General features: G+C 37.3%; 4 protein-coding genes across 12 annotated transcripts; 2 read left to right on the plus strand and 2 right to left on the minus strand.

The window, feature by feature from the left end:
- Positions 1-647: 647 nt before the first annotated feature.
- gpatch4 (G patch domain containing 4) lies at positions 648-6259 on the plus strand. 2 transcript variants are annotated; one of them, XM_038710715.1, is made up of 8 exons: positions 648-787; positions 1497-1575; positions 1661-1734; positions 1900-1992; positions 2524-2640; positions 3218-3336; positions 4375-4425; positions 4743-6259. In XM_038710715.1, exons 2-8 carry the CDS (start codon positions 1497-1499, stop codon positions 5497-5499), a joined length of 1290 nt encoding a protein of 429 aa, XP_038566643.1. In that variant the 5' UTR covers positions 648-787; the 3' UTR covers positions 5500-6259. The 2 variants fall into 2 exon arrangements, with proteins under 2 accessions (XP_038566643.1, XP_038566644.1); XM_038710716.1 differs by lacking the exon at positions 648-787 and adding an exon at positions 830-954.
- LOC119897138 (natural killer cells antigen CD94) lies at positions 6059-12952 on the minus strand. Of its 7 annotated transcripts, none has more exons than XM_038710720.1 (8): positions 12778-12950; positions 12535-12600; positions 11859-11924; positions 11304-11402; positions 10261-10455; positions 9838-10001; positions 9527-9642; positions 6059-7754 (listed from the first exon to the last, which is right to left on the minus strand). In XM_038710720.1, the coding sequence occupies exons 1-8, from the start codon at positions 12836-12838 to the stop codon at positions 7607-7609; spliced, it is 915 nt and encodes a 304-aa protein (XP_038566648.1). In that variant the 5' UTR covers positions 12839-12950; the 3' UTR covers positions 6059-7606. The 7 variants fall into 7 exon arrangements, with proteins under 7 accessions (XP_038566648.1, XP_038566647.1, XP_038566645.1 ...); XM_038710719.1 differs by having other exon boundaries at positions 11304-11405; XM_038710717.1 differs by having other exon boundaries at positions 11304-11420.
- Positions 12953-13562: 610 nt separating this feature from the next.
- Positions 13563-18716, minus strand: LOC119897139 (C-type lectin domain family 4 member M-like). 2 transcript variants are annotated; one of them, XM_038710725.1, is made up of 7 exons: positions 17769-18707; positions 16668-16748; positions 16448-16561; positions 16157-16351; positions 15614-15774; positions 15036-15157; positions 13563-14192 (listed from the first exon to the last, which is right to left on the minus strand). In XM_038710725.1, the coding sequence occupies exons 1-7, from the start codon at positions 17827-17829 to the stop codon at positions 14021-14023; spliced, it is 906 nt and encodes a 301-aa protein (XP_038566653.1). In that variant the 5' UTR covers positions 17830-18707; the 3' UTR covers positions 13563-14020. The 2 variants fall into 2 exon arrangements, with proteins under 2 accessions (XP_038566653.1, XP_038566654.1); XM_038710726.1 differs by lacking the exon at positions 16448-16561 and having other exon boundaries at positions 17769-18716.
- A 1110-nt stretch (positions 18717-19826) lies between these two features.
- On the plus strand, positions 19827-25107 carry LOC119897140 (tetraspanin-13-like). Its single transcript, XM_038710727.1, has 6 exons — positions 19827-19997; positions 22926-23093; positions 23731-23811; positions 24015-24128; positions 24244-24360; positions 24512-25107. Exons 1-6 carry the CDS (start codon positions 19935-19937, stop codon positions 24584-24586), a joined length of 618 nt encoding a protein of 205 aa, XP_038566655.1. The 5' UTR covers positions 19827-19934; the 3' UTR covers positions 24587-25107.
- Positions 25108-26232: the final 1125 nt, after the last annotated feature.

Consider the following 26232-nt stretch of genomic DNA (forward strand, 5'->3'; position numbering starts at 1 on the left):
CTATAGGCTAGAGAGGCGGGGGTGAAGTGTGGATTTCCTGTGGATTCCGGCACATGTGGGGTTGAGGGTAATGAGGCTGCTGATGAGGCTGCTAGGGAAAGTTTAGGTAGGGAAAATGTGGAGGTGGCATTTGACAGACTGGAGTGCCGTAGCATCATCAAAGAAAGACTGACCCAAAAATGGCAGCACGAGTGGAGTAAAGACACCAGAGGGAGGAAGTTACATGACATCAAACCATCAGTTAACATTGGGAATATAATGAACTTGCCTCGGATGGATCAAATTAAATTGGCCAGATTAAGATTGGGTCATTGCAGGCTGGCAAGTGAACTATTTCTGGTGGGGAATCACAGGGACGGCAAGTGTCAAGAATGTGGAGTAGAGGAGTCGGTTAAACATATCACGCACTGTCCGAGAGATGCTGAGGAAAGGAGATTATTCATGGGTCTAAACGACCTGGGAGCTGAACAAATGTCTTTTAAAACTCTAATGGGTGAAGGACCTAATCAAGAAAAGAGAGCATTGGAACTAATTCAATTCCTAATTGAATCCCTGTATTGGAAAATATAGGCCAGGAGGAGCCTTTATGTATTGTCTCTCTCACCAGTGGGAGGCAGCAATGCACTAACAGTGACTACTCTGCCGGAGGGAACAGAAGAAGAAGAAGAAGAAGCCGTATTTCCGGTCTCATGTCAGCCTTCTGCTGAGACCGCATGGCTAGTGCCAGTGACACTTGCCGCATTTAAATGTGTTTTTATCCCGTCTGGAGGTTTTAGTGAAACAAGAGGTAAAGTTTTGTTTTTATTTTTTATTTTTTTTACTTCTAATGGATAAGCGTCGTGTGTAAATCGTCAACCGACGAAATGTTGTTAGCCAAATAGATGTGAGGTGCTTTTATTTTAGCTGTTAGCATCAACTCAGTCCTGTCAACTTCAGAAAACTAACGTTACAAAGGTCCGTGTACGTTTTGATAGTTTGTTTTTTTCGTTTGAACCAATAACATATTGTGACATAATCACTGTCTGTTTAAACTAAGCAGCACGTTAAACATTTTAATTGTACCATAAGTGTTTTAGCAGTGGCTCCCGATCTCTTTGGCTTGGGACCCCTGAAATCACAGGTGATGCTTCATGATGCGTTCGAGTATAAAGTTTAAGCTGTGTCCGGTTAGCCAAAACCTAAATTGTCCTTCTCATATTGATGTATTGGAACGGCATGAGGAGGTGAAACTATTCAGTAATTCACATGGAAAAACAATAAAGCGTTAGGTCTGAGAAAATAAATTTACATACATAGTTTTGGTGGGGTCCCAAACCCCAGGTTGGAAACCATTGTCGAAACACATCACGTCAGATGCCATACTGTTGTTAGTAAAATATGATTTCCTATACAAATGCTTGTATGCACTAGAAATAATACAATCAGTTCATTTGTGTTAGTGTTCGGTAGTCAGTGAGTGGTCCTGCCTGATATCCTGCAAACTGTCTTTTATACAGATGGCAGAAGTTGTGCAAGAGAAAAGTCGTGGCTTGAAGTTTGCAGAGCAGCAGCTCCTGCGTCATGGCTGGGAACACGGTAAGATACTCTGATCTCATTTGTGCAACAATTCAACAATGAATATTTCAGCTCAGATTTCATACTCAGTCCACTCTGTCCTCAGGTAAAGGACTGGGGCGAGCTGAGAACGGCATATCAGAAGCTATCAAGGTCAAAGTGAAATGTGACAAAGGAGGGGTGCGTGACATTTGGTTTTATGCAGCATTTGCTTTCATTTGAATTGATTAATAATGCACAGCTGTAACTGTTTTGGTACCACATCTATCACTGTTTTGTTCTGAACTGTTTGTCTTCTGGAGAAAGCTGTTGTTGGTTGACTCACATGTTGCTCTTCTCCACCAGGTCGGTCACAAGGAAGGGGAGCAGTTCACCTTCCACTGGTGGGATCATGTCTTCAATAAGGCCTCTTCCAGTCTGCAGGTGGAATCTGATCAGGTAAGTCCGACCTTCACATAGCTGAATGTACAAGCACCTGTACTCAACATAACATGATCAGGGGACTCGACATGTTTATCTAAAGGCAGTGAGTGATGCAGTCTTGCTGTATTTTAAAATGTTGTGTACATTTGATTTTTTTGTGGTAATGGGATGACATATTTTAGAATAAAGAAGTAATCACTTATGAGATTCAGCTCATTTATTAGTCAAACATTTGCAAAGGTTACCAGCTGATTCATGACTGTGAAAACTTAACACTCGCTGATTGTAGCTGTATTTAACTACTTTGTTTGGTCAATGTGGGATTATTTTTAGGAGCCATTTGAGAGGTCAAAGCAACAACTTTGAAGTGTCTATTAAGATTAATTTTAACTTTATACTCCTAAACTAACTTTTCAGGTCGTTTGAACTAAAAACTCGGCTGAAACAGCAGCTGATTACACTGATTTGTTCCTCCTCTCTTGTTAATAAGTGAAATCAGCTATGTTTGACAGAAAGTCATGTGGGTTTTTTTTCTGTGTGATCCAGAACGGCATTCAGTTGAAGAAGACCGTGGAGGAAGATGAAGAGAATGGAATGATTTCCAATAAAAAGCCACGGAAAGCCACACTGGCTAAAGCCAAACTTTATGGATGCTTTGTCAAGGTAATCTGTTCATTTGTTCTTATTTATTGGGTGAATATCAATGGATATATGAAAGTGAACCCAAAGAAGGTTGAAGTGAAGGTCTACGGCACAGAGTAGGGATGCACCGAATCTTCGGCCACCGAAATGAATCGGCCAAAAATAGCACTTTCGGTGTTTGGCCTAATAAGTCAAAAGATTGATTTAAATTTTAACGAACAATTACGGTAACATGTCGGCTGTGTGGAAGCATTTTAAAATCGCTGTTTGCAGACAGTTCTGCTGAATTGTCTCCTAGCACATCCACTCCATCTGTGGCTGACTTCTTAAAGGCAACAAACGGTCTGATCCGCTTTGAGTGTTTTCTGTCACTCGTTTCTGAGAAGGTGATTAAGCGATACTTGAGATTAGGATCAGCTCATTGTTGGTTTTGGCCTTTTCATGGAATCGGTTGACAGTATGGGGGGGGGGGAGTAGAACCACCAGACTTCTCAAACAAACAAGGAAGACACATTTCTGTACTTTATTGTATATTCAAATATGACTGATTCAGGTCTGAACTGATGATGACTGTCATTGTGTTTGTTTTTATTTCCAGTCTGCCACACTGCTGTCTGGTCAGGAGCAGCCAGAGCCAAAGTCTTCTAGGTCAGACGACAGCAGTAGTTCAGAGGAGGAGGAGGACGACCAGAAATTGGATCTCTCCAGCACCATTATGTAAGAACTTCTCCTGAAGTAGTCTCTGTTCAGATTTATAAGCTCTTCTCAAAAGCTCCTAATATTTTATCACCATCAACATGATTACAACTACAGAGCACTTCTGTATTATTTATTTACCATCCTATTTCATTCTAGATGTATTAATCATGTTTTCGTTACTGATTTTTGTTAAATATTATTTAAATTGCCTTAATTTAAATGTAAATAGGGCTGTCGCGATAACCGCAAAATTGAAATACCGCGCTATTGGTCAAGCCTACCGCGGAGGATGGCAGTCACCGCAATGTTCATACTGTACACTTCAGTGCGTGTTAAATAAATGAGTGCTTCAAAAGTTCCCCAACTGTAACAAGCTCCGTAACGGTTCAGGGATGGATCGCCATGGGGCTGTACGTGACCGACTTCAAACTCTGAAGTTGTGTTGTGTTTTACTGTTCATTTTAAAGGTTAGCTAACTTGGCGTTAGCATATTGCGCGGCTAATGTGGCTAGCAGGCTCGGCGATGTTGGACTAACATTGTGATCCTGAAGGACAGTCCAGAGAAACTGTGGACAGTAAGCCTCATTTGAAACTCACTAAGGAGCGTAGTGTGTCGGATGCCTGCAGCTGTTTTTCATGTTGCTTTCTGTGGAAGTTCAAGTTATAACGTTACTACAGCGCAGTGGTTAATTGCGGACAGCCATTCGGCGGCGCGCGCGCGGCGTGTGTGTTGCTGCATATGTAAATTGACTTGATAGACATGCCCTGAAGGTAATGAAATGGCTACATGTGAAAAAGATACGGCCAAACTACAAGTAGTTTGCTTGGCAATGTTGTTGAATAGCACCCAGCAGCTAGCTTGCTCAGACACAGTCTTACTCTGCTATATGGCACCAAATTACTTCATTAATGAAAGATGCGATAATACCGACTACCGCGTTGTTGAGTCCTAACATATTTCCACCGTGACAGCCCTAAGTGCAAAAGTTCTCTGTAACTTATAACTCTGTTTTGAACAGTGCTGTAGAATTTAAGTTATTTATTGATGCTTGACAGGCTTTCTGACGCTGATATAATGAAGGCTTGTGGAGGACGCACAGCTCACAAGTAAGTTTTTATTCATAAAATTTCCATGTTGCTTAAAACCTGTTTTTAGTATACAAGTATATTATAATATTTCAGAATAAGTGAAGTTTGGGGGAAAGGATTTCTGGTGGGGGGTGATGCAGCAGTGGATACGACACATGCCTTTGGTGTGAGAGAACCGGGTTTGAATCCAGTGTGAGAAACCAGTGTGTCCCTGAGCAAGACACTTGACCTCTAGTTGCTTCAGAGGCGTACAACCTCTGACACATAGCAATTGTAAGTTGCATTGGATGAAATGTAAGCTAAATTAATAAATGTAATTTATTTCTGTTATTTAGAGGAGCCAGGCACGGCTTGACCATGAGCGCCAAGTTAGCCAGGCTAGAGCAGCAGGAGGCTGAGTTCATGGCTAAGTATGGGAAAAAGAGCAAACCAGCAACACCGACTCCACAGACCTCCCAGTCAGCTGATCAGAAAGCTGAGAGACAGGAGGAGACAGCTGAGGACTCCAAGAAGAGATCCACTGGGAGCATTATGGCGCTAAATGGCGAAGTATCTAAAAGTCCTGAAATGGATGTTAAACCCAAAAAGAAAAAAAAGAAAAAGAAAGCTAGTGTGGACAGTGAGGAAATAACTAATGCAGTTTCCCCTGAGGGGGATGTGAGCTGTGTGGAAAACGGTGAAGCAGACCGTTCTCACAAAACTAAGAGGAAACATAAAAAGAAGAAAAACAATGCAGAGCAGCATGAAGAAGAAAAGACACCTTCACCTGCAGCAGAGAGCAACAGTCTGGCTGCTGAGCTGCACTCTGACACAAAAGTGAAGAAAAAGAAGATGAAATCCTCCAAACGCCATAGTGAAGCTGCTGACGAAGAGCGTAATGATAGTGAATCCAGCCAATCAGAGCCGGTCCGGGACTGTGCTGAAAAAAAGAAAAAAGCTGCAATTACTTTTGAGGAAGCAGAAGTTACAGAGGAGAAATCAACAGTAAAGCAGAAAAGGAAAAAGTGTAAAAAGGACAAAACATATGTAGATGACAATATTAATGAGGAAGGACTTCCTTCAAAGAAGAAAAGGAAGTCGTCCAAAGAGTAGAATTTAAAGTCAAATGCTTTGGACATTGATAAGCTGTTTTTTCTTAGCTGAAAGTTAGCATTACCGTGAATCAGCCCTGGTGAGTTATGTGCCAAACATTGACTTTATGGAGGCTGTGCTGTCTGGTTTGAAGGGGCGGTAAATTAATTTAGATGTTTTCCACTGATTGGAGAGTATCTTTATTTATTAATTCAGACCAGTAGCCAAACAATCCGACAGTCGTGCCACTTCTGCCTGTTAAACAACCTTAAGTGAATACTGTCAAATAGATGTTGCAATCAATATTGTCTGAGCTGTTGAATATTACGAATGTCAGATTTTCAAGTGACTAAAGAAATCAGTTTAGTTATTTTTTTGTGATGCAGACCTTTAAATTGTGGATTGTACTGTATACAACAGGAAATGTGTTCGGCTGAATCAGTCGGTGTATTTGATTGATCATTGATTTGACGAGTCTCCATTCTCAGCTAATCCACAAGGTGCAACCCAAAGCCAGCTTTTCCAAACACAATATGAAATTCAGTGTTGTTTCTGCATCATGAATAACTATTCTTGAAAGTGTTTGACAAGGGTCATTATTTTATTCAAAGGAGGTAAAACATGGAAGAGCACATGAGATTCTGAACTTTATATACAAATTAAATGACGTGACACATCAAACTGCACTTGTAATTCTTTCAGATGTACAGACTTTACATTTTATAGATAGATCGTGAAGAACATTTCTGAGCAACCTCCTTGAATAAATAATTTAAAAAGCTGACATTGTTAATGCTCCTCATTTAAATTAGAGATGAGTACTTCAGATGCTTATTTATTTTTTTCTTTGTTTTTTCACAACTAATAACTGAACTTTCTATAACCTCAGTTGCAACAGATTACATAAATCACAGAAATGGAGAAAGTTTGTGACGGGAAGGTCAAACTCTGCTAACAGTTTGTCTCAATACTTTACAACAGATTGACTCAACTGATGTATTCGATGCAAGCAATGAACCTGGAGGTGAATTACCTCATAACAGCATGTTTTGTTCCATAATAATTTTAAGCTAAAGTGCAACAAAGACTGGTGTACTCCCAAGAAGAGTGAAAATGTAACAGAAAAGGTATACACCGGATTCATTTTCATATAATACCACCATCTTCATGACTCACAAAAGTAATGAAAATAATTGGTTTTTATATAGCACAATTTATGACATAAATGCAGCTTAGTGTTTATACAAAACAAAGAAGACGGGACAAAAATAATGAAAAGTAGAATAATGATCTAAATTATAATAAGAAAGGTAAAATAGTAATGACAAGTAATAGCAATAAAAACAAAGAAATAGTGAAATACAGGATATAATAATATAAAACAATATAAAATGTGATTATGATTGAGTATAGGCCAAAAGTAAATGTCAAGGAGTGTAAGAGCCCAGGTCCATGACCTTTTTTGTCTTTTTTTGCACAACACATTCAGACACATTGGTCATTATGTAACAGCAGGGACTTCTGGACTTGCGTACAGCAACTTGCCACAGGAACAGAACTTTGTTGCATAAGTTTGTAAATATTTGGTGTAAATGTACTTGCTTGCAAAAAGGATTTTGAATTTTGGATGATCATAAGAAAGAGTGAGCAGTGAGTACATTTTCCACTGACTTGTATTCAATCGTACTACCTTGAATAAATATTGATATTGTGGATGTACATTGTACAGTATCTCGCCAGCAAAGGTCGCTGATATCTAGCCATAATTCAAAGATGATTACAAATCGGAGGTAGCTGGGCTTTTCGTTTATATTGAGAATCCTAATCTCCAATGGAAATCTGCTCCAGTGAGTGTGAATACAAACAGATGTGGAAGAAATTGTTTTGTCATCATTTCTTGATACTAGATACTAGACATCTGTTCAAAACAACACATGAAAGTAGCTAATAAAATACATATTCATACAACTTTTTAAACAATATTACAAGTAGACAAAACACTTACAAATTAATTTGTCCTAAATCTATTTCAGAAACATTCCTCATATTATTGTTATATATTTGTTTGAATTTTCCAAAATTAGTGACAGTTTTGGAAATGCAGTTTTGCATGCAGCATAAGCGCTAACTAATTAGACTTTATCAGAACTTCACTCTCACAGATGAATTTGTTATTCATTTCACAGTCTGCTGGGTCCCAGCTGTCTGTAGCATTCTTCCACGGGATCATCAGTGCACATGGACCAAGTGTACCAAGGTCCTCTTTAATCCAGTACCTTCATTCACAGAACACGAATATCAGTACCTTTAGTAACATTTCTACTGCTGCTAATACAACTAATAAAGCAGACAAATAAAATGTGTTGAAGAACAAAAAATGGCAGATAACATGCAAATATAATGAGAATAAAATATATATAATTTGCATGAATTTTATGAAGATTCTCATTCAACCTGTTCATGTAGTTCATTCACCAGTTTATTTATTCATTTGAGACTGACATTCTCGACATTGAAAACAGCAGTTTGGATGAAACAATCTCATCACAATGTCCATAAGCTGTTTTGGAGTTTTTAACTGTATCACACAATATTCCTTAGCAGATAAAATTTGTCCTGTTGTCATGGATTTTCAACATTCAATTATATTTTCTTATTTCTGAGCATTTCAAGGACTTCTCCTCCATGTTGGTTTAAAGCTTGAGATTAAAATGATCAATCTCGTGAGTGCTCAGATCTTTAGGTAAAAGTAGTAATGCAGACCGCAGGTGCCACAGTCTGTTGAGTGCCCGCCCTACATGCAAGACTTAGACTCAATCCTCATAGCTGTGGCCTTGGGTTTAAATCCTACGTAGGGCCCTGTGCAGCGCGTCTTCCTCTCTCTCTTACTAATTTCCAGCATCTCTCTCCATCCTATCCAAATGAAGGCTAAAAAAACCCTCAAAACAAAACAAAAAAAGTAGTAATACCTCAATGTACAAAGACTCTGTTACAAGTAAGTCTTGCATTCACAACTTTAAGTGAAACTACATGTGTATCATTATCAAAATCTAGGCTACATGGCCCCTATCAGAGAATTATGTGCTACAAAGTGTAGTATTATTACTTGTGAATTAACATTTAAGCAGTAATGATGTAGCTAGATGATGTGAAGCTAATTTTAACAACATTAAGTAGTAGTAAGTAGTAATTTATAGCAGTGTATCCTATCCTATAAGATAATTCAAGTACCACAAAACTGTACTTACAGTCCTTGAGTTACATTCCACCACTGACTAAATAAGGGAAGACCCCCTTGTGTGTGCAGTATATCATATATGTATATTTGTTTTTGTGTAAAAACAGCAATTTGTAGTTATAGGGGGAGTTTATGTACCAAACCATTTCTTGACCGGGACCAGTCTTCACTCGTTGCCTAGCGACTGGCTGAAAAATAGTTTACGGTGTGCTAGTATGTGAATATGGTTTCCTTTGGACAGACCTTTGACTTTGTGCTAAGCTAAGTTAGCTATATGCTAGCTGTAGCTTTATATTTACCGTATGCATGAGAGTGGAATCAATCTTCTCATCTAAATCTTGGCAACAAAGCCCATTTCCCAAAATGTCAACCTATTTCTAAAGGGACAATTCTCTGTGGACACTTTTATTTGGAGTGGTATTAGGCTGAAGAGACTATTTTAAATCCTATAATACCATTTAAATTTACTACAAAGTTATATGTACGTATCCATGTTGTTTTGGTCAAAACACTCCCCAGTAGAAGATGTCCTCATTTTAAAACGTACACGTACAAGCAAGTACTGCAACTTTACTCACACAAAGTAAATTTACACAAAGCTGTACTTCTCATAGACAACATACACACAATCCGACTTGTAGGACGTTCACTGCCTTGCTTAAATGCACCACGCTTTATGTTCCTGAACAGCCTTTAATATATTCTAAGTTTATTTAAAAAAAGATTTGTTGGAGAGCTATCAAGACTGGATGGATAATATTCAGGCTGAGATGAGTTTAAATGTTCATTGAAAGGAAAAAACTTTCTTACCTTAGAGTGTCATTTCGTCCATCAACCCAGAGCCAGTTTTTGTTTGTTTCATTTAATCCGATCCAGTATCCATGGTATTTATCATAGTAGTATTTGGTGTGATTATTGATGAATTCCTGTAAGTCACAACGTGGCAGATCATCAAAAACATGCATTTTCACACTCTGCCTCCGGAATAAATAAATTTGGAAAGTTGGAAATGTTTTTAGGTTACCTTGGTTCTCTGAATTGGCATATAATCTCTATATCTAAATTGAAAAACAAGTAAAAACTATTTGAGTTTCGTGTGTCTTTATGGTGTTGGAGTTTACCTGTTCTTGTAGACTATCAACTACAACAAGATCTGCTGCTGCTGCTGCTGTTTGTTGGCAATACGTTCGGCTTTGTCCCCATGTCTTCCAAGGAGCGTCTTCATTGTAAAACAGGTAGCACTTTCCCTGGAACATAATCCAGTTGTTCTTACATGGCTGACACTCTGCAGTCATGACAAAAGAGAAATTAACAAGTGCTCTTGGGATGACAAATACAACAACAGAACATCACCTTCAATTTTAGAAGTTGGGCAACATTGACAAACTATCTTTGTTAAATTATTAAAACACATGCAGGGGTACTATACTCTTGATCATCCAGAGGCTACTTCTTTTTAATAAATGTATCTATACACAGTAAATTTATATTTGTGAGTTAAGAACTAGACATACTGTATCGTCAACATAACAAGACACACTTACTCTTTTCTGGGCAGTATTCATTTACTGGAAAGTTGCTGAATTTCAGGATGACTCTCAATGTCCAGTTGAGATTGTCTGTGACTTTGCTCAGCTCCTCTGCCTCTCTGCCTAAGATGTTCCTCTCAGTGAGCAGCTGCTGATTCGCTGCTGTGAGGGCCATTAAGTTTGCTTTCTGTTCGGTCATTACCACACTGACTATGGTGACAATAAGAATGAGATGGCAATCAATGGATGCATTTGGTATTATCAGAGAAGCATTATTTGCCATAAGCTTTACTCCTGACCTTTTCTTCCCCACCTAAAATTGCTTTCAATTTGTCCAATCTGACAGGGCCATTTTAAAAACCGTTTCTAACAACCAGAAAGTTAGCTGTTGAACAGCATCCATTAGAGTATGTTGTCAGAAAATAAACTAACAGATGTAGATTTGGGCAACATGAAGTTCAAACTAGTTCTGTTCGAGCATAACACAACCCTTAGTTTCTTGCTTTAAAAAGGTTGCTCTTTAGCATCATCTCTCAAATCACTGATATCAGATTGCCCTTAAACACAACAACAGGTAGAACTTTTAAAAAGGTTCCTTCTTACTGTTGCATTACCATATGATGATAACCAAACTTTAAACAAAAAGGTGATAAAATGTCACCATGTTTTATTAACAATCTGTCTTAAGCAACTTTCAGGTCTCTGTAAGTTAATTCAAATAGCGTACTGCAATGAGAGAACTGCCGAGAAATTAATCTAAAAACGTATAGTATCCTGTGAAAATGTTTTATGTATGGTCCTTCAATGTCAAACTGGATCATTAAATTGATTAAACTAACCAAAAAGTAGACCACTGGAAACTTCAAATCGGAATAAAGCGTAAAATACAGACTCACTTCTAAAGGACAGCAAGCAGGTCCGATCACACAAAGCTGAACTTGGATTATGTAACTATTTTATTCTGTTAGTAAAACACATCCCAGGCTGACGGTTGTAAAAGATTTTATGTTAGCTACTCTGATAGTTCACTGAAATTTACTTGTTGAAATGAAACTCACTGTAGATGATGCTACTTATGCTCGCCACCAGGAGTACGCAGAGTATCCCCACACACACAGCCAACATACGAAAGTGATGGTTTGCAGGTGCTTCACCATCTGCTTGAAATGTGAAAGCTCATATTCCAATCAGGATTGTAATTATAATCAGCTTTTTCATTAACACAATTATTATGGTTGCAAGACCAAAATATATTCTGACATACAACTATCATCACTTCTATAATCACACAGGACATATTAATGAAAATTATTGATGTTTCTTCAGGAATACATTTGGCAAAATTGTAAGTACCAGGAATACCCAACATTTAAGTTTTCAGAAGGCTCCAAGCCCAACAAAAAGAGGAGATTTAGCCTTATTTAGTTGTATTTTCTCCTTTGTGAAGTACTTTGTAACTGTTTTAGCAATCTACTTAAAATAATAATTTAAATAAAAATAATAATTCCTCATCATCATAAAGTGTGAATTTGTACATGTTACATGAATAAAGCATTTTGTATTGTTTATTGTATGCTGTGTAGCTTAACTGATTAAATGACTTTATAACTTACCTGGTACAGGAGCAGCAGGACCTTTAGGTTTTACTTCGGAATCAATTGCTAGGTCCTCTTTTTTCTCTGAATGTAATAACAACATGGGGAAATTGTATGAGACATGAATTTATAGTGATGACTGAAATTAAATTGTTTGGTGTAGAGTACCTCCTGTTGAACGGGAAGGGACATGAAATAGTGATCATTTATGGGAATGAAAGTGTTTTTGGATGGGAAGTATATAGGGGTCAAACATTAGGATTTTTTATGCTTGCGGTGCTGGATGAATTATAATTTTTTCCCCAATGATTTGATGCATTTCTGCCAACTGTTTTCCAAGACTGCAAATGCAGTGATCACAATGACAGATGGGGGGCAGCTCTGGTTCAAAAGGCTCCAAGCCAAACAAAAAGAGGAGATTCAGCGTTTATTTGCTTTTATTTTCTCCTTTGTAACTATTTTTGAGAAATCTACTCAAAATAATAATAATTCCTCATCATCATATAGTGTGAATTTGTACATGTTACATGAATAAAGCATTTTGTATTGTTTATTGTATGTTGTGTAGCTTAATTAATCATCATAAAGTGTGAATTTGTACTTAAGGTAAAGCATATTGTATAAAACTAGAATGTTGTAGAGCTTATTAACTGATGAAATGAAAATAAGATAATCAACAGATTGGATAACTTACCTGGTACAGTATTAGCAGGACCTTTATGTTTTACTTCAGAATAAATTGCGAGGTCCTCTTTTTTCTCTGTAAGACAGTGAGAACATGGGTAATTACTGGAAATTATTATTTGGGGGGAAAAGTCATGTTAAATTGGAGTGTACTGTACATCATAGCTGGGAAATTTTGCAAACAAGGTAAGAACAACCCTTAGAAATATGTTGACAAACTATTCTTAATCTTAAAAAAACAGTAGTCACTTACCCTTTGGAGCTGGACCACCATTTTTAAACAACACTGTAGAATAATTGATTTCTTCCTCCATCCTTAAAAGACATACATTGCAGTACTTGATTCAGTGCAGAAAATGAGTGCGGGCTATAACATACACTGGTGCCGTTGCGTGAAAGGTGTGACAGAACAAACAGAACTCATCATAAAGAACAGTGGTAAGTTCCTCTTCCCTGTTTCCTCTCTTCCGGTACACAATAGAAGAAGTACGCTCATTTCACCTGTGATTTCTGGAGGGTTACGTATTTAGTTTCTTAACTGATGATCAGACTAGTTGTAAAATACTGTCTGGTTAAGGGTCGACACTGATGTGTGTGAGATTTTATATTATTGTTATTGTTAACAAATTCTACCTACAATGTGTTGGTCAGTCTGCATGTTTGACAGTACGTCCTCCCCTGTCTGTAGCACTCAGCCCCACGCCTATTTGTTTTTACTGAAGGCATAAATCTTAACGCTCTGTAGTTTCCTAAAAGAAGCAGGATATGGTAGATTTTAGAAAACATTACTCAAACAGGAGTAAATAGTGTATTTGATGGGGACTAAAGAGGGACTACACTAAAGAGCATTTATGGCAGTACGACATATGTGTGAATTTGGACAACATTGGAGGTCTATGGCACAGAGGAATAAATGACAGTAGGATGTTTGTTTTGTTCTTTTCATGGGGTTTGCTGACAACAAGAAAAATATAGAATATAACCAGAATTATCTTTCTTTCTAAAAAGTAGCTTTCAATTCTTAGGAAATGTTGGTAATTGACACTTAGTGGATACTTTATTAAGTCTATTGGAATGCAATACAACAATTCTCTCAATTAAATTCCAGTACAACATTACTATGGCCTCAATGCTAAAACATATAATTGAATTAACAATTCTTTTATCCTAAACACCTATACATTATAAACTTCAGTTGCAAAGCCGTGATATTGGATTGCATTAGATTGTAGTAGATAGATGATAGATGACGTTCAGTTTGCATTCTTATCTCTTTGATATAAAGTGCATTCAAGCATGCTAAATATAACTCAAAGGTGATGTACACTGCAACATTTGTAGAAATGGATACTTGCAATAAATTAGAAAAAGACAACAAAAAGAAAACATGCATAATAATTGCAACATAATTTAAAAAATTTAAAAATCTGGAAAAACACCACACAAAAAAACTTGTCCTGGTAGGCCAATAGATTAATAAATAAATGTGACATAATCTATTTGGATAATGAAGCTGATTCCTCGTCTGGTTTGATCAAGGCTCTAGTTTCACAGATCCACCGGTTCCTCAAATTACAGTTCACTTTGTGCCAGTTGGCGAGAGGATCTGCACGTGGCAGAGTTAGAGCACAATATCCCTGGTTTCCTGGTTGTTGTGTTACCCAGTACCTAGTGAAGAAAAACGAATTAGATGAGAAGATTGATACTACGCTAAAATCTGTCCATTACATGTTCATCTTATGCCAGCAGACGATTAGCTTAGCACAAAGACTGGAAACAGGGGGAAACAGCTAGCCTGGCTCTGTTGCTACCAGCAATTTGGTTGAAGTTTGGAGTTTTGTATTCTCCAGGAAGTCACAGTCAAGAAACACTCCGGCACATAACCTCCGTTTTGTACATTAAACAAACAAGCAAAAAAGTGTCAGTATGTGAGCATCAGAGGTGCTGTTGGTGGATTTGTCACCTTTGGACAGAGCCAGGCTATACTGTTTAATACTAATGTTTCCAGTTTTTATGCTAAGCTAAAACGCACGTTTTTGCATGTGTATTTGTCCGCAGTCAAGTTAGCAAGAATAAAATACAAACAATGTTCTCCTGAGTGAAAGTCCGGTTTCTGATGAGAGGGAGGTAATGTGTGAGTCTCAACACTGTGTCACACTGTGAGTAAATACTCTGTACAAGTGTGTTAGACTAATGGTTAACTGTTAGAGTAAACACATTAGACCAGCAGCAGTGTTTGTGCTAAAAGAAGAAAATTTGTCGTTTCCTTCCTCTTGGCCCTCTTTACTTCTTTTGGCAAAGTTTTTCTCTTTGGCATTACTGAGGGAGATGGACATGTGATTTGATCTACTTTTTACTCATTTTACAATTTAAGAAACTGGAAGATTTTTGCTTTCAATACATATCTCTACAACGCAGTGACACAAAATGAAGCATACAGGAGTCTGACAATCTTCTTGCTTATGGTCTGGTTTATTTAGAAATGATAAAGTAATGTGTTTTTGGACTTACATCAAAGTGAAATTGCTTCCATCTACCCACATCCAAGTGTCCATTGTATTCCTGTAGCTCAAACCAATCCAATAACCATGCATTTCATCTTTGTAGTCTTTTGTATGGTTATTGATGAATTCCTGAAATTGCAATACGTGCGTTAATTAAGAAAAATGTAACTCCTTGTCTCTGCTATAATATAATACTAATAATGATGTTTTTCAAATTAATTCTACAGCACATTTCAAACAGAAATATCCAATACAATAATGTTCTCACCAAAGAAGAAAAATACACATGAAAAGACAGATGAAAGAAAATGGAAAATTAAAAACAGCAGAAAGGAATCGAGACACATAAAAGAGATTTAAAGTGTGGAATTTAGCTATAAATCTTAGGTAGGATTTCAGAACAATTATAATAGACGGATTAATTAAAAATATTCAAACACATCATCTTTTGCGTCTAAATTACTGTCAGTTTCATGTTCAAACTTTTGGATACCATGCATTTCCATCTCTGTCTAGTAAGGTAGCGATGGATACCCTTTGTTTCAGCATGAAAATGCAAATTTAATCAAATGAAGTAAGTCTTGCCTGTTCCTCCTGGCTTTCGATCACCACCAGATCTGCCATCTTTTGTTTGCATTGATCACGGCTTCCCTGCCAACCCATCGATTCAGGGTAATAATTCGATTTCGAAAACAGGTAACAGTTCGACTGAAACAGCACCCAGCCGTCTAGACAAGGTTTACACACTGTTAAACAAGAACAAGACAACACAATCATAATCATCATAATTTTCTGTCACATGTAAAATACATATTATAAAATTAAAGAATATATACAGTATATTCTCTTTATATCCTTTAAGACATTTTCTTTTATCCCTTTTATCTTTGACCAGGTAATTAAAAAACATTGATGAATTGAACATTTTGTGACAGAATGTTCAAACTTTTGAAGATGAATCATGACATGAAATAATGTAAAATAAAAAATAAAAAAATAAAAATGAAAATGCCATAATAGTTAAGTGCAATTACTGCAGTTGCAATGATGGGTGCTCAAAAGTAAGTGAGTAGAAGTCCAGGAGCAGTGGCAAAACCCAAATTGACCCCAACTTAACTAAGGTTTCACCTTTCTGTGGGCAGTGGGTATTAACTGGGAAGTTCTTATATTCCAGGATGACACCGATGGTCCAGTTGAGTCCGTCTTTCTCTCTTGTCAGCTCTGCTGTCTGTTTCTCTAAGTCGGTCTTTTCAGTCCACAGCTGCTGGTTCATTGCTGTTAAGTTGATGTTTTCTCTGTACTGCTCTGACATGATTGTGCTGACTGCAGACAGGGAAGAAACTGTTACTGTTGGACTCACTTCTTACTGTCTCTTTGCCTTGAAAGTCCTTCAAAGCAGGTATAGACGGATAGACTTACAGTGTATACTGAGGGCAATGACGACTGACACCAAGATGACACAAATAATCCCCAAACTTGCTGCCACCAGATGGAGCAGAGTAGGCCATTGCACCAGAGCTTTCTTTTCATTTTCTACCAAGAACACCAAACAACGCAACTCAACACAACACAACTCATTATACTAGTTTATATCAAAAAGTTACATAAATCATTTTTTTTCATCCTGGAAAACTACTACCTGGAAAATCAGGATTCGTATCCCGTGCTTGCTCCCCAGTCTTCACCTCATCATAGATTACTTCCAGGTTGTTTGGTTTGTCTGTAAAAGCAAAGGAGCTTAAAGGTAATTGAATATTTGTGATTTTTAAAGATCCTGGTCCATCATCTGGCATTTCCAAATCTGGCATTTCAAGACACTTGTAAACAGAGGAACATGTGCTTTCTTTTCTGATAGCAAAACCTGATGTTTACCATAATACTGAGTTTATTTCTATTCTATTTCTATCAGACAACATGTAGGTACTCTGAAAACGCTGTGTGTTAACTGATTATCCATGGAAATTTTAAAACTACACAAAATTAAACTATAACACAGACAAATAGCAGCCTTCTAATTGTTAAAATATATAGTGTTTTCTTTTCTTTTGTCAGGCCAAGCACTGTTAAAACCCACAGAGCTTTATTTTAACTTTTTGTTGAGATCCTAAAGTTTCCAAAGATACCATATGCTGTTAGGCAATTTAAAATGCTGCAATGCTGGAATGTTGCAGCCAGAAACATCATATATCATAGTTCAGCTTCAAAGTCTTGAAGTGAGAAAAACATTATTCTAAATTTAAAGAAACTTAAGGGTAAATATAAGATGACAATTAGGATTTTAATCGGTTTAGAAGAATTACTTTTTCACAAATACTGTATTTTTACATAGAGAGCAGGTTTACTAAAGGTAAACATAATGTGTGTGCAATCATACATAAATATATTCTAAAGTATGTCTGGGAGCTACCTGGTACAAGCAGAGTGACCTCCTCAAGAGTCAGTGGTGGGAGAAGTATTCAGATTCTTTACTAAGGTTGCAATCCCACAATATAAAATACTGCATTAAAAGTAGTGTCCAAGTTGTGCATTCACAATCGTACTAGAGTACAAATATTATAAGTTAAATGTTGTTTAAGTATCAAGAGTATAAGTAGTCATTACATTAAAGTAGTCACTGGAGCAAATGTACTTCCACCACAGTGAAAAGGTAAGTTTGACAGCTCTGAGTTCAGTACAGCAGACGCCAAAGTACAACAAACAATGCAGGCTGTGATCCAAAAAAAATGACTGGATGACTTACCATTTATAAAAGTGCCATTATTGTTGAAAGTCACTGTTGCATAATTCAGTTCTTCCTCCATTATTTTATCAGGTCTATTGTAGACAGTGTTCACCTTGTCTCAGTTTGAAACTCAAACCGCCTCAGAGGTCTAAATGTAAGGTCATTGTGAGTGCACTTTGGTTTGGTTTCAGAGACAGTCCATCCAGCTGTGAGTCAATGGCATTCAGTTCTTCTTTTTGGCAGAATGTCATAAGACAGACAAGTGGTAGTTATGGGGAATTGGGTTTTTTTGTTTGTTTGTTTGGTGGGCAGGAGCAAAGTTCAGCATACATTGGACAAAGGCCAGGCCATAACAGGTCTTATTTTTATGTGTCTAAACAAAAAAAAGTTAGCATAACTAAATTGTTAACAGAGTTGGCAGTGAAATTTTCTCTTTACTACATCAGGTGGTTGTTCTTTTGACTGCTTCCTTTGTTTTGTAAGAACTCTCAGCATGTTGAAACATTTCACATATCAAAGTAGACATTATGTAGCTTTACAGTAATCTGTGGTTTATTTACTGGTTTGTTGTTTAAGTGCCAACATGTTGTTCCTATATTGATATGTCTTAAAGGGTAACCTGTCTGTCAATAACCTTATTACTTTTAGAAAATTTTACAGAAACACAACAATTTCATTGTTCTTTTTCTAATAAAAATGTTAATCACAATGTGTTATAATAATCCCAAGGTTGAGTAAAGCAGTTAACATATATGAGCATGGTTTTTCCACATTCATGCAAATCAACTACTTTTCTGTGTTGTGATTAATTTTAATCAACATTATTTTCCCAAAACAGATGAAGTTTATTCTGATAACTCACGTTGGGATTTGAATTTGCCAACCCAGGCCAGCACTACCTGTAATCAATCAATTGTTTTTGTGTTTTTCAAAAGTCAAAAGCAAAGATTTGTGAAGGTGATCTAACTGGAAGAGATTATCTGAATGACTGAATGAGTGAGAGACCTGACAGACTTTTAAAAAGTAGTAATTCATAAATCAATAGACCTGATCCATTTTAACCTAATATGTTGTAAAACTGTTTGCCCAGCAGATGGCAAGCTAAGTCTCTATTTATAGACTGCATTAAAACTCTTCCTTAAGTAAAACTCTATATTATCTATTATGTATAATGTTTTAGGATTAATATTACTGCATTGATGTGTATCTTGCATTTTGCTGGCAATTATCTGCATCTAATTTAACTACTTTTTATCCTGCAGAAAGTCACCAGATTAAAATGAATGATAATAATCTCCAGATTTGGAGATAAATGGTGTTCACTAGACAGGAAGGGTATATAAAATGTGATCTGAAAATGAATTAGTAAGATGTCAGACAAACGTGGTGGTGAAAGTAAAATATTTGCCTCTGAAATGTTGTGGTGTAGAAGTACTAAGTTTTGTACTTAATAGTACTTGTTCTAATTCCACCACTGTATAAATCCTACTTTCATGAAAATTATTATGGTCACTTTTTATTGAAACTGTTTTAGAGATAATTTTGGAGACTGTAGTTTGTGGTGCTGTTGCCTTCATTGCCTTGTAGTGACAGATATTGTTTTATTATTTTGTCCATCCCGTTTATATCAATAAGGGTAGGCTAAATAATTATACTTATACACTTATAGTTAACATTGAAAGAAATGTAAAGTAAAATTGAAAGAATTGATAAATGGCTCAATTAATGGCACAATATTAACACTGAAACATATTTGCTTGACCTACTGAAGTAAACACTTTGAAAAACGTATTAGTCAGCTGTGTTTGATATCCGGTGTTTTCACTTCTAGATTAATTTAAACACAGGCTACCTTTGTAAAAAGAAGTGTAAGACCAACATGAAGAAGTAACCTAATCTTAAACAGCCTAGCCTAACCATTTACCTATAGCGGCCCAACAAGTAATTTTGTTGCCTATCTGGCTATAATAAAGTAATAATCTGCATGAAGAACAAGAAATGACGCATGTGTATCAGAGCTAACTGACAAATCAGCGAGCAGGATCTCTTCAGGAAACGCTTTCCGGGTATTCTACCTGCGGCAAAGAAGTCACAAGGAGCCACAGAGTCTCAACACTGACACAGTCTCATTGAAAAGGCTGGAGAAGTATAAATATATTGTAAGGACTGTCCCGACGAGCAGCGATGGTTTGCGGCGGATTCATTTGCACCAAGAACGCTCTCTGCGCTCTCAATATACTTTATGTTGTAAGTAGGAAATTAGGCTATTCCTGTTATGGGAATATAACCCAAAGAGAGGTGTTACTAAAAAGGTTAAAAAGGCAACACGTTCTGCTTCTGTCTTGACTGTTACTCGGAAATTCACCGCACCTGTTAGTTTAATAGGAAAGAGAGAAAATTTTTTAGGTTGTTTTCTGACTCACATGGGAGACGTTTGCCCTCTGGGCTATCAGTCAGAAACTCTTTTCAGAAAGCCTAACTACTTGGTTAAGTTTAAGAAAAGGGGAGTTCTACCAGAAAGCCCTGAAGGCATGCGTGCTTTTCTAGTCACTTTCCTTGCTGAAGAAATGCCACAGGCAGGTGTTTGTAGTAAATAATTAGGCTGAGTTTATGTGCGCCAGTTGCTTTGGCCAATGTTTGTATAGCTTTACGCCGTTATTTAAAAAAAGAGAGGCTTAGTGTTACATTAATGCATAGGCCTACATACTTATTTCTCTGCCAGGGAAATATCACATTCATAAATCAACAAACAATTTCTGACTCAATGTAAGAATTTTTCCCCTCACTATAGTGGAAGACTTGGATCGTCCCTAAACATTCTTTGGAAATAAAATGCAGGAAAGAAACTGCTGATCTACTGAAAGACGTTGGTGTTTAATCAACTCTTAATTTCTTTATACCAGTAATTCACTTTATTTCGTTAATCTGTTCAAGCCCTTGATTTAGCCCGTTTTCTAGTAACTCTGGGAGTGTTGTATGCATAGATTTCTGCTATCTCCTGTTCTGCATGCTTAAGGTTATGAAAAAATGAAACCTAAATTTCTAACTCACTTAGGACTATAAATATCTAGTCACTTGCCTTGGAGACAAATAACTTTGTGTTTCTTTTAAAAAAAAAAAAGGGGGGGGGGGGAGCCAATAATTGGATTTTAAATTTATATTTGAATAAAGCTCTTGTGTCAATTAGTCAATGGAAAATTAAACTGCAACTAAAACCTCTGATTTTTAAACAGGTTTTATCTTCTCACATGAGGATTTGATGCTTTTCTTTGTCATACATGATATCTGAATAGCTGGTTTTGGACTGTTTGGACAAAACAACATTGTCGTCACCGCGGGCTAAGGGAAGTTCTAACAGGCATTTGTTCACTGAAAATAAATTGGTGTGGTTCCCCTAATAGTAGCAAACAAAATACATCATGTAAATCAGTTTGTTTGTGCACTAACCTTAATGTTAATATACCCTTTATGTTAGATAATTTTGTGTTTGCATCTTTAAAACAAAACACTGATCTTAACTGCCACATCTTGATTGTATACCATCAATAGTTGTAAACGGACTGCACTTACATAGCACCTTTCGACCACTCGTGTCTTCATGATCAGAAAACTCAACTGCTCATCAGAAAGGGCAACACAATTTTGGGTTCAACATCTAGCTCAAGGGCACTTTGACATGCAGATTGGACACCCTGGGAATCAAACCACTGACCTTCTGATTCTCTCTCACACTACTATCTGAGCCACAGCCCTTTGTGTTTTTTAGCACCTAAACAGGCTGGTCTCTCAGTCTGCATACAGCCCAAACAACCTCCACCATTAAGGAAAGGGTGCCTTTATGTAGCCTGAAAACCAAGCGATATTGGTAATAACCTGAAACTTTAAATGTTGGAACTGACACCAGCACTTTAAGATTTAGATGCTCTGGAAACAATGTTTTGGAGGGAGAAGAATGTCATTTTAGTCTGGACAGTGACATGCAGTCCCCTCCAAATGTATTGGAACAGTAAGGCAAATTCCTTTGTTTTTGTTGTTCACTGAAGACATTTGGGTTTAAGATCAAAAGATGAGTACGAGACAAGAGTTCAGAATTTCAGCTCTCATTTCCTGGTATTCACATCTAGATGTGTTAAACAACTCAGGACATATCACCCTTTGTTTGAACCCACCCATTTTTCAAGTGAGCAAAACTATTGGAACATGTGACTGACAGATGTTTCTTGTTGCCCAGGTGTTGCCTTTTAGGTTGATTGTCCAAACATTAAAGTGTGCCAAAGTGTGGAGAAAGAAAGGAACCGCTTATGATCCAAGCATACAAGCTCATCTGTGAAGCATGGTGGAGGTAATGTCATGGCTTGGGCTGCATGGCTGCTTCTGGAACAGGCTCATTAATATTTATTGATGATGTAACTGATGATGGTAGCAGCAGAATGAATTCAGAAGTGGACAGAAACATTTTGTCTGCCAATTTACGGAGAAATGCATTGAAACTAATCTGGAGGAAGTTTATCATGCAGCAGGACAATGACCCAAAGCACACTGCCAACAAAACAAAGGACTTCATCAGGGGGAAAAGTGGAAGGTTTTAGACTGGCCGAGTCAGTCACCTGACCTTAACCCAATACAGCATCACCTACTTAAGAGCAGACTGAAGGGAGAAACACCACGAAACAAACACGAACTGAAAGAAGCTGCGGTAAAAGCCTGGAATAGCATCACAAATGAAGAATGCAACAGTTTGGTGATGTCGATGGGTCGCAGGCTTGAAGCAGTTATTGCAAGCAAGGGTTATGCCACCAAATATTAAATGTTATCTACTCTAAGATTAGTTGTTTCATTACTTTTGCTCACCTAAGAATGCTGTGGTCTAATACAAAGGGAGATATGTCCTGAGTTGTTGAACACATCTAGATGTGAATACCAGGAAATGAGAGCTGAAATTCTGAACTCTTGTCTCATACTCATCTTTTGATCTTAAACCCAAATGTCTTCAGTGAACAACAAAAACAAAGGAGGTTGCCTTACTGTTCCAATACTTCTGGAGGGGACTGTATAGTATCTCATGTGCCATGTCTCACCATGTGCCGTATGCGAAAATTAGAGACTTCCTTAACAAAGGTTCATTGATTGTACTTCCTCCTCGTCTCATGTGAACAATGTTTTCTTCCTCCTCAGCTGGTGAGTCTGCTGCTGATTGCAGTGGCAGCCTGGGGGAAATGGTTTGGCATGGTCTCCAGCATCAGGGTGGTGGCGGTAGTCATCGGCGTGGGCATCTTCCTGTTCCTGGTTGCCTTTGTGGGGCTGTGTGGCGCCCTGAAGCACCACCAAGTCCTGCTCTTCTTTGTATCCTTTAGTACATCTGTAGTGTTTTTAGGAGCACAGGGAGTCACCCCATACATTCTGATAGTTGAAAATGATAGATAAAAAAGTGATAGATTAAATGTCCAATAGCCCAGAGCTGTTGGTGGATTTTATTTTTCTATTGTGTTATGAAAATAGTAAGAAGTAAGTAAGCCAGGTTCCTGTGTGATGAAGACTGAAGGCTTACACAGCATTGTTTACTGAGACCAACCACAGAGACACACTGCCAGCATCCAAAGTGAACAATGCTGAAGGGTACTTCCTGTCTGTACTTATCCTTCCTGTTTACCTAAGTTAACCTAAAGTCACAGTGTGTGTGTGTGTGTGTGTGTGAATGAAACAAAATAAAGATAATCTTGACCTTGGGTTACCTAGGAAATGGATAACAGTGCATCCTTGTCAAGACAGCTGCGTCAGTCAGTCGACCAAGCTTGCAGAGAGGAGTCTCACCTACTTCTTGAGTCACCAGCTGTCACCTTTCAATTACTTTTAGCACAGCAATTGACCCTTGGGAAACCCATGTCATAGTACCCCAAAAATTTCTTCACATGTTGGGCTAAGATTTCAGATTTTCATGATTTTTATTTAATCCAATGTAAACTTCCTAAACTTGGTCCAGTACATGATGATCCTGTTCATGGTGTTTGTCGTGCAGTTTTCGGTATCCTGTGCTTGTCTGGCCCTGAACAAAGAACAACAGGCATGTTTTTATGTCGTTTTTTTTTTTTTGTTTGTTTAGGCTGAACATACAATTCAATAATAGTTATTTTGGCCTACATATATAGTTTACCTCAGATAAACGTGAATACCATTTTTTCAGTTTTACGCAATTCTATATTTGCAAAAATCTATGCAACTTTTATACCTATAGTGACACAACCAGGTGATTTTCATTATTTACAGAACCGTTTGCTCGAGGTTGGATGGAACAAATCTGAGGCAACTCAAAGGGATGTAGAGAAAACACTCAACTGTTGTGGCTTCTCTAACATTAACTACAATGGCTCGTGTGCTGCTGTAAGTAAACCATCTAGAATATTCTCCATTTATTTTTCTTGTCAGCTGAATGTTGATTTGCGTGATCATACCTATGGCAGTTTTTAAATGTTCTCCTTTACTCCCCCTTCTCTAGATGTGTTTTCAAAACTCTTCCCAGTCTTGTGACAAATGCTCAAACATCATCCAGCAGTATGCAGGAGAGGTGCTTCAGTCTGTGGGTGGTATCGGCCTCTTCTTCAGTTTTACAGAGGTCAATAACATCTCATAGCAACAAAGCTAATGTGTTTTTAGAAATGTGGAATTTGTGTGATATTGTTGCAAACATGAAGCTAGATTGCACTGGGATGAAGTTTGTTGTAAATTTAGAAAACTGACATTTTTTCATGTATGTCTCCTTTTAGATCCTTGGAGTTTGGCTCGCCCACAGATACAGAAATATCAAAGATCCTCGATCAAATCCTGGAGCCTTTCTATAACCACTCCCAATTTAATAAACCTGAATAATTGCACTTCTATATAATTGTTTTTCCTCTTAACTTTGTAAACCACACATCTTAAAGCGAGACTGTAACTTTTGCTCTATAAATACCACTGTAGCCACAAGTGACCATTACAGAATAATGATGGCTAAAGTATAACAGTAACACAAGTAAAGAAAAGTCAGCGTTAAAATCAACAAACCGTCTCAGTAAAGTTTGCTCACAGCTAACATTAGCTACTAGTCACACCAGACTGAGTCAGGCTGTAACTACAACACCCCTGTGTATTGAACTTTGCAAAGTTTATTATTATTACTTATTCAAGTTATTAGTTAGTAATTCAACTTTTTGTGCGTAAAAAGAATGAGGTGTTATTTTATCTTTCAGAAGTTATAGTCTCACTTAGTATTTGCTGCTCAATTACTTTCATTGAAATTATTCAAATTTTGCTGTGTATCATCTGTGTGTGCTCACCATACACACACCTTGTGCAAATAAAGTCCAGGTGATTAGCATGATTGCTGGATGACTGTACTCACCACTGCTAGAATAACTATTCATGGGTGACCACAAACATTTACGTTTTTTGCAGCCAGTGAATTTTGGTGTTGGATGTCTAAACAGCAGGAAATGATTCAAATTAAATTCAAACCTGTTGCTGCTTGACATACATATTGTTATGAAAAATATGTATTTTTCTGTTTCCTGTTTTAATACTGTTTCATACTTAATGTCATTTTCCTCAATTGTCAAAAATAAACATTCAGCGTTGCAGTACAGGTGACACAGTAATTGTCAGATGCAGTGATGATGGAAAGGCATGTTGACTTGCTCACATTCGCCGTCCCAAACAGGATGCCAACCAGGAACTGCACTCGCTGTTTAGACTTCTCAGGCAGTCCAACCTGTTCACCAAGGTCACTGTGGAAACTAATAGCTCAGCAGCAGTACTGCCAACTTATAAAATAAAGTAAATGTGTGTTCACCATAATTAACTGCATTCAAAATTAATGATAATTTTATAATCACAATTCTGTACTGTCCCAGCATTGCAGGGTAGAGCTTGTTACATGGGCTTAATTTTTAACACATGGATTTTATAGGCCTGTTGCTTAGGCTGTTGAATGAGGCCTAGTAAGGATTGTAAAAATATATTGGTGTATAGATTTATGACTGAAAGATTAAGTGTTTGTTTTTTGTTTTATTAATTGTATTATTGCTCTTAATTCTATAACCGTGTGTAGCAAATGCTATGGCTCAGTTTCACAATATAGTTTCGTTGTGCAAAATGTTAGGCTTTTTACAAAGTGTACAGATCACTGAATCAATGCAACATGTGTAAAAAATGTTTTACTTCAACAACATTACTCTAGTGGGTAGCACTGCAATCTTAATAATTACTTTACCACCACTGCCATACATTTCAGATTTAAGACTTGTGGAAAAGGGAACAAAGGAACAGTAAATGCGGTTTGTTTTGACTGTCTGTGTTTTAATGCTGTATAATTTCCAGCATTACAGTCTTTGTGTACTTTACTGGATATTTACTAGTAATAATATCTCAAGTTTGGTGTTTTGAAGAAAGACCAGCTTTGTGGTCGAACCAGAACAGACAGAGTCTACAGCTACACTAGGGACTGTGT

This window comes from Micropterus salmoides, unplaced genomic scaffold (genome assembly GCF_014851395.1).
Source record: "Micropterus salmoides isolate LMB-PRFRI ecotype aquatic unplaced genomic scaffold, ASM1485139v1 Ms_hic_scaffold_11, whole genome shotgun sequence".
Lineage (NCBI taxonomy): Eukaryota > Metazoa > Chordata > Actinopteri > Centrarchiformes > Centrarchidae > Micropterus > Micropterus salmoides.